This window comes from Amblyraja radiata, chromosome 32 (genome assembly GCF_010909765.2).
Source record: "Amblyraja radiata isolate CabotCenter1 chromosome 32, sAmbRad1.1.pri, whole genome shotgun sequence".
In the NCBI taxonomy this organism is placed as follows: Eukaryota; Metazoa; Chordata; class Chondrichthyes; order Rajiformes; family Rajidae; genus Amblyraja; species Amblyraja radiata.
In genome coordinates, this window is record NC_045987.1 from 209,059 (window position 1) to 217,347 (window position 8,289).

The window sequence follows — 8,289 nt, forward strand, 5'->3', positions numbered from 1 at the left end:
TCTGGGTATGTGTGTGTGTGTGTGTGTGTGTGTGTTTGTGTGTGTGAGTGTGTGTGGGTGTGTGGTGTGTGTGTGTGTGTGTGTGTGTGTGTGTGTGTGAGTGTGTGTGTGTGTGTGGGGGGGGGGTGAGTGTGTGGGTCAGTGTGTGTGGGTGAGTGTGTGTGGGTGAGTGGTTGTGTGTGTGAGTGTGGGTGAGCGTGTGCGTGCGTGTGTGCGTGTGTGCGTGTGTGTGTGTGTGTGAGTGTGAGTTGGGCTGCGGCGGGCGTGTGGAGACCTGTCCCCGTGTGTAAACATCCCGGCGCCAGCAGGCAACGCGTAGCGGCTGCGGGGGGAGAACTGTCCCCGGGGATAGGCAACGAGCGGCAACAACAGCACCCGGGGACAGGAGGCGGTGACGAGACGGGGCAGGGGTGACCGCCCCCCCCCCCAACCAACCACTCCATGCCCTGAAGGTGATCAAGAGCAGCATCTTCAGTCAGAGACTGATTGCACCAATGTGCAAAACTGAGACATAGGAAGTCTTGTATACCAGCTGCTATAAGGTTATATAACTGCACTTTTTTTCATTCATTGTATTTTAACTTGTATTTTAACTTGTTAAGTATGGAAGCTATTTGAGGAAATGTGTGGTGTTATGTCTGTCTTGAAGCTGTCGTGGCAATGTAATTTCCTGTAAAGGATTATTAAAGGTATAATCAATCAATCAATCTCTCCCGGCCAGCTGCTGCCCCCCACTGGCAGCGGCCGTCATGTGCAGGCGGTGAGTCGGTGCCTGTCTGACCAGCGGCCGGACTTCGATGACCGGTAACTCATCCGATGGAACGACGGATCTCGGGGTCCGAGTCCACAGCTCCTTGAAGCGGCAGATACGATGGCGCAGCGGTAGACCCGGGTTGGATCCTGACGGTGGGTGCTGTCTGTATGGAGTTTGTCCGCTCTCCCTGTGACCGCGTGGGTTTATCTCCGGGTGCTCCCGTTTCTGTCCACACTACAAAGATGTGCGGGTTTGTAGGTTTAATCGGCTTCTGTAAATTGCCCCTCGTGTGCAGGGAGTGGACAAGTAAGGGAAGGACCTGTTTCCGTGCTGTATCTCGACACTAAACTGTGGCAAGGAAAGCGAATGGCGTGCTTGCGGTCAGAGCCACAGTGTAACAGGAAATGGACCAGTCAGGCCCCTTTGGATGATCGCGTGCATTTGTGGTCACCCCGTTACACGAAGGATGTGAATCTTTCACGGGGGAGTCCAGGGGTTTTACCAGAATGCCGCCCGGATTAAAGGGGATCAGCTCCAGGGCGAGGTTGGAGATTGTAGAGACACACAGCCCAGTGTGTAAACATTGCGCCACGCCCTCTAGTAGTTTCTATTTCCACACTGGGAAAATATCTCTGTAAACCCTCCAATTTTAGGTATCGAGGGAGAATCTCCGCGTTCCCGGGAGTCCACAGGGTGGGGCTGTGCCCCCTCTCCCCTTCACTCCCACTCCCCATCACCCCCCGCCCTCCCCCTCTCCCACCCCCCTCCCCATCACCCCCCGCCCTCCCCCTCTCCCCTTCACTCCCCCCCCCCCCCCCCCCCACCGTGATGGTTCAGACAAACATCTCAGGCCACAGGTTTTTATTAGAAAAGTGAGTGCTGACAGTGGTGGAGTGTAAACAATGGGTAATGGGGGGGGGGGGGGGAGCAGTGACTCGGTGAAGACCCCCCCCTGCTCCGAGACTCGGTGTCCGGTGGGGGGAGTGTTGCATTTGTCGAGATGTCCCAACGCGGGGTCCAGATCCGACCCGGACAAAGACCGCCCCTCCCCGGTGGTCTCCGGCCACGGATGCCGGGGGATCTTTGTTTCCGGCCTCAGGCGAAGGTACCGTCCAGCTGTCCAGCCTCGGGCACCGCCTGCGAGCGGGCAGTGAACAGCTGTTTGATCAGCGCCGACTTCTGTTGCTCCAGCCGTGTGATCCGCTCACTCTTCATGGTCACCTCCTGCCGGACAGTGTGGTCAGTGGTCAGTCCAAACCCCACCCCACCCCCGACCCGACACCCCCCCTCCCCCCACCCACCCCCGACCCCTCCCCGACCCCCCCCTCACGTGATGGTCTCCTGCCGGACAGTGTGGTCAGTCCTAGACCCCACTCCCCCCGCAGCCCCCTCCTCCTCTCACCCCACCCTCACTCTAGGCCCGTGACCCGCTCACTCTTGGTGATCACCTCCTGCGGGAGACACCGGCCAGTGCCCGTAGTCAGTCCCTCCTCCCCCACCCCCTCCCCCAGCCTGACACCAGAGGAGCGGGTGACAATGACCTCTCTAACCTTGGTCAGCTGCCGGTTCTGTTCCTTCAGCATGCTGACCATCTGCGTGGTGTTGCTGATGTCGGACACATTGGGTCTAGTGGTCAGTCCAGAGCCCATCGCCGCCGCAGTCGTTCCTGAGTTTGGCTGTGGGGAAGAGAGCGGTTACAAACTCCAGCACACACGGCAGCGATTATGATGAATGGTCAGCATGGCCTGTGGGGGCCGAAGGGCCTGTGTCTGTGCTGTGCAAAACAGGTCCAACGGTAAAGTTGCTGCCTCACAGCGCCAGAGACCCGGGTTCAATCCTGACCACGGGTGCTGTCAGTGTGAAGTTTGCACGTTCTCCCTGTGACCTGCGTGGATTGTCTCCGGGTGCTCCGGTGAGCGTTTGTCGGCACTAGGCCTGTACTCGCTGGAGTTTAGAAGAATGAGGGGGGGGGTGTGGGGTGTGGAGAGGATGTTTCCACTAGTGGGAGAGTATAGGGAGGTTTCACGGCAGTCGGGTCACGACCCATGACCCGTACTGTTGCTACGCTACTCCAAATGGATTACACGCGATGAACTGCAGGTAGGCACTTACCATTGTTTCCAGCGTAGTGGGCCCGTTAAAACCCGTTGAAATTGTCAGTTTTTGCACTGTAAATAATTATGTTAATCGGGATAAGCGTGTAAGACATTTAGCCTCCTTCAGAATTCCAAAAGTGAGGAGAAATGACGGTAGATAGAAGCGAGAGCTGAAGGGACAACAGCCAGAGTGCTTGGCGAACATTGGCCGTTTGCTCACTGCATTTCATCAACTAAGGTTTTTTTTCTTGATTCCTTTGGCATCTAAAACGTTTCAGAGGTGATAAATCTGGCTGTAATTTTTTTAAATCGCCCATAGTTCCCGTGGGTTTTTACATACAAAATGAAAACGCATCTGAAGAAAAATTTACATCCAGATTTATCACTTCTGAGATTTTTTAGATACCTAAGGAATCAAGAAAAAACACAAATAATGCCTTGCTGTTGATGAAACGCGATAATTCCCAATATTCTCAATGTTTACCAAGCACTTTAGCTGCTGTAGTCCCTTCAGTTCTCGCTTCTCTATACCTTCATTTCGCTTCACGTTTGGAATTCTGAAGTTGGGCACATGTCTCTCACACTTACCCCGATTCCCACAAATTTTTTCAGCGTAAAAATTCAACATTTTGGCGGTTTTTAACAGGTAGGAAAGTAGGCGTTTCTTGCATTTATAACATATACCGCAAGTTGCGGATGTCTTCCAGTTGGATTGAGCGGCTCCGTGCATCGAGCCCTCTGACCCAGTGACCTTACGTGCAACCTCCCTATAGGACTAGAGATCACAGGAGGAATCTCTTTAGTCAGAGGGTAGTGAGTCTGTGGAATTATTTGCCACAGAATGCTGTGGAAGCCACAACTCGTTGGGCCGAACGGCCTGATTCCGCGCTGTATCTCAGGGGGGGAAGGTGGCGCCACCTGGTGCCCAACACGTGTCACACATGGGACTGATGCTGGGGGGGGCGGTGAGTGACGGCGGGCGGTCAGACCTGTGGTGAGGAGCTGGTGAGGTCGGCCAGGACACGGCTGACCAGCTGGAGTTTGGGCAGCAGTTGCTCCTGTGTCCCGAGGCCCCAGGTCGTAGCGTCGCCCTGTGCGGAGAGAGGCAGAGGTCAGAGTCCGTCTCCCCCCCCCCTATCTCTTCTCCCCCCCCCCCCCCACCCACGGTCCATCTCTCCCTCCACCACCCACGGTCCATCTCTCCCCCCCCCCACCCCGATCTCTTCTCCCCCCCCCCACCCACGGTCCGTCCCCCCCCCCCCCACCCCGGCCTCTGCTCCGCCCCCCGCCCCCCACGGTCCGCCCCCCCCCCCCCCCAGGGGGCTGAGCACCGGGTTGGGAGTGGTCGCGCCCCGCAGGGGATGAACCCCTCACCCACAGTGCGCTGAATGGAGGTGACTTTGGCCGTGACCCCATCTCGGGCTCAGCTCACACCAGCGGTCCCCAAGCCCAGGGTACGGGGCAGGGCCGGGCCCCGGTGTGCAGCAGGGGGCCGGGGGCCCAGAGCGGTGAGGGAGAGCCCAGTCACCGGCACTCACCGTCATGTGGCGCCGCCGGGCGGCGTAGATGTGCCGCAGGAGCCAGTCCCGGGCGCGGTCCATCATCTCCAGACCCTTGAGCAGTGCGGCCTCCTCCTCATGCCGCCCCCTGGACCATGGCGCCTGTAACACACACAGCACGGGTAACACACACACACACACGCACACATGTAAACACAGCACGGGTAACACACACACACACACATGTAAACACAGCACGGGTAACACACACACACACACATGTAAACACAGCACGGGTAACACACACACACACATGTAAACACAGCACGGGTAACACACACACACACACACATGTAAACACAGCACGGGTAACACACACACACATGTAAACACAGCACGGGTAACACACACATGTAAACACAGCACGGGTAACACACACACACACACATGTAAACACAGCACGGGTAACACACACACGCAGCGCCGGAGACCCGGGCTTGATCCCGACTACGGGCGCAGTCTGGACGGAGTTTTCTCCCGCACTCCAAACACTTGCAGGTTCCGTTTACTTGGTTTAAGTGTACATTGTCCCCAGTGCGTGTCCGTTGTGTTACTGTGCGGGGATCACTGGTCAGAGTGGACTCGGTGGGCCACACACACGGCCGGGCCATGTGGCGAGACCCCCCCCCCCACACACACACAAACACGGGGAGGGGCACAGCAGCATCCAGACCGACCCTCCGCCCCGCACGACCCAGCCCCCCGACCTCAGTGCCCCCCCGTGCCGAACTCTGACCCCGCGGTGACCCACTGTGCCGGACTCTGACCCCTGACCCCGCGGTGACCCACCGTGCCGGACTTTGACCCCTGACCCAGCGGTGACCCACTGTGCCGAACTCTGACCCCGCGGTGACCCACTGTGCCGGACTCTGACCCCTGACCCCGCGGTGACCCACCGTGCCGGGCTTTGACCCCTGACCCAGCTGTGACCCACTGTGCCGAACTCTGACCCCTGACCCCGCGGTGACCCACTGTGCCAAACTCTGACCCCGCGGTGACCCACCGTGCCGGGTTCGGCCCCACTGGTCAAGGTGTGGCGGCGATCAGTGCGGCCGCGGCGCCGGCTCTCAGCTGTCCCATCGCACGATGCCTCACTGAGGCAGCGGATCATCTGCCTCCGGTCTGTGGGGGCGAGGAGAGAGGGTGGTGGTGGTGGGGAGGGAGAGGGCCAGTGGGCGGGGGGCGGGGAGGGGGTGATGGGGGTTTGTGGAGGGAAGTTCAGGTGAGTTGTTCAAACCATATCAAAGCCCCAGCACCGCCGCAAATGCCCACTCACAAGAGGACCCTCCCCCCCCCCACTGTCACCCATCCCAGACTCCAACCCCTCCCTCGACCACCACCACCACCTCCTGGATCCCCCCTCCCTGGACCCCCCCCGGACCACTCCCCTCCCCCGCTCACCTGCCTTCAGGAGCCTCTGTCCCTCCAGCCCCGGGTGCCCGTTGACCTCCAGATGGGGGGGCACCCTGCGCTCGATGCACCGCTCCTCCCCTGGCCGGACCCATGGGTGCTCCTTGCCTGGGGGGTCCCTTGGTCTCCCCCGCCCCCCACCGCTCTCGGGGAGATTGGTGTTCCTCACCCCCAGGGGGGATCTCGTCCTCTCACTCCGGCCGCCGTGCGGCCCCGCGGCGGAGCAGCTCCTGGTGTCCACGTCCAGCACTGCCCCCGAGCTGCCCCACCTCAGGCCAGACCGCTCCCCTGCGCCGACACTTTGTCTGCACCCTGAAAAACATCATCACGCTCACAGCAGGGCAAACCCGGGATTCCCTCCACCCTGGGATCACACCTCCGCACTGGAACCACCTCCGCCCTGGGACTTCCTCCACCTTGGGATCACACCTCCGCACTGGAACCACCTCCGCCCTGGGACTTCCTCCACCTTGGGGCCACACCTCCGCCTTGGAACCAACTCCGCCCTGGGACTTCCTCCGCCCTGGGACCACCTCAACCGTGGGACCACACCCCCTCCCCTCCTCACCACCGCCCACCAACTCTCTCGCAACACCATAGAACAGCACAGCAACAGGCCCTTCGGCCCACAATGTCCGTGCTGAACGATGGCAGGTTAAAATGCCGGCAAATCCCTTCATACCTTGTGCCCATCAACGCCTCTGTACTGCCCCAGCCCCACGGGTCTACTGACCTCCTGGGTAAATGCCCTGACGTGGTGAACAGTGACAACTCATCCCCAACACAGACCCGCCCTCTGTCCTAACCACCCTAACACCCCCCGACTGCCCCTCCTCCTCCCCCACCCCTCTGGTTCACCCCTCCTGTCTCCCCCACCCTGTCAATCTGTGGACGCCAAGTGTAAAGTGACAGATTCCCAGGGGTTACGGGGAGAAGGCAGGAGAATGGGGTTGGGAGGGAGAGACAGATCAGCCATGATTGAATGGTGGAGTAGACGATGGGCCGAATGGCCTAATTCTGCTCCTATCACTTATGTTAAAATTGTCATGATTTTTCTCACATCATGTGAGAGAAACCAGGGTCACTCTACACATGGTCACTCTACACAGGGTCACTCTACACGTGGTCAGTCTACACAGGGTCGCTCTACACAGGGTCGCTCTACACAGGGTCACTCTACACAGGGTCACTCTACACAGGGTCACTCTACACAGGGTCACTGCACAGGGTCACTCTACACAGGGTCACTCTACACAGGGTCACTCTACACAGGGTCACTCTACACAGGGTCACTCTACGCAGGGTCACTCTACACAGGGTCACTCTACACAGGGTCTACACAGGGTCGCTCTACATAGGAACATAGAGATCGAGCTCAACCTGAAAAGTTAACCTTTGGTTCTTCACAAATGATCCGACATGCGGGACCTTTCTTCATTTTAAACTCGATGTTTCCTGGTGAGGGGCAGGGGAAGCCCCCATATGTTGCACAACAGCTGGGAGCACCCAAAGGCGCAGGGTATCAGGGGGGGGGGTGCTGGATCCAGACGGACACATGAACTTCCAGGGCTGGAGGGATATGGACCAGAGTTGGTCTTGGCATCATGTTTGGCACAGACATTGTGGACCAATCGGCCCCTCGAGCCAGCACCGTCATTCAATATGATCATCCGAAATCAGCACACCGTTCCTGCTTTTCCCCCATATCCCTTGATTCCTTTAGCCCAAAGAACTAAATCTAACTCTCTCTTGAAAACATCCAGTGAATTGGCATCCACTGCCGTCTGTGGCAGAGAATTCCACAGATTCACAACTCTCTGGGTGAAAATGTTTTACTTCATCTCAGTCCGAAATAGCCTTCCCTTTATTCTTAAACTATGACCTCTGGTTCTCGATCCCCCCTCACCCTTCTAAATTCCAGTGAATACAAGCCCAGTCGACCCATTCTTTCATCATACGCCAGTCCCGTCATCCCGGGAATTAACCTGGTGAACCTGCGCTGCACTCCCTCAATAGCAAGGATGTCCTTCCTCAAATTAGGAGACCAAAATTGCACACAATACTCCAGGTGTGGTCTCTCCAGGGCCCTGTACAACTGCAGTAGGATCTCCTTGCTCCTAAACTCAAATCCTCTCACAATAAAGACCAACATGCCTTGGCTTTCTTCACTGCCTGCTGTACCTGCATGCGTACTTTCAGTTCAAGAAGGAACTGCAGATGCTGGAAAATCTGACGAAGGGTTTCGGCCCGAAACGTTACCTATTTCCTTCGCTCCATAGATGCTGCTGCACCCGCTGAGTTTCTCCAGTATTTTTGTGTACCTTCTGCTTACTTTCAGTGACTGATGTACATGCACACCCAGGTCTCGTTGCACCTCCCCTTTTCCTAATCTAACACCATTCAGATAATAATCTGCCTTCCTATTCTTGCCACCAAAGTGGATAACCTCACATTTATCCACATTATACTG

The 8,289-nt window shown here is 57.6% G+C and overlaps 1 protein-coding gene across 1 annotated transcript in view; it reads right to left on the reverse strand.

The window, feature by feature from the left end:
- Positions 1–1,600: 1,600 nt before the first annotated feature.
- The window catches only part of sapcd2 (suppressor APC domain containing 2), an 8,050-nt gene continuing 1,361 nt past the window's right edge, over positions 1,601–8,289 (reverse strand). Inside the window, exons 2-7 of the mRNA XM_033049160.1 lie at positions 5,811–6,131; positions 5,413–5,531; positions 4,389–4,511; positions 3,840–3,941; positions 2,305–2,430; positions 1,601–1,978 (exon numbers count right to left, since the gene is read on the reverse strand). Of these exons, the coding sequence (XP_032905051.1) occupies positions 1,850–1,978; positions 2,305–2,430; positions 3,840–3,941; positions 4,389–4,511; positions 5,413–5,531; positions 5,811–6,131 (920 nt within the window). The 3' untranslated portion in view covers positions 1,601–1,849. The remainder of the gene's footprint in view (positions 1,979–2,304; positions 2,431–3,839; positions 3,942–4,388; positions 4,512–5,412; positions 5,532–5,810; positions 6,132–8,289) is intronic.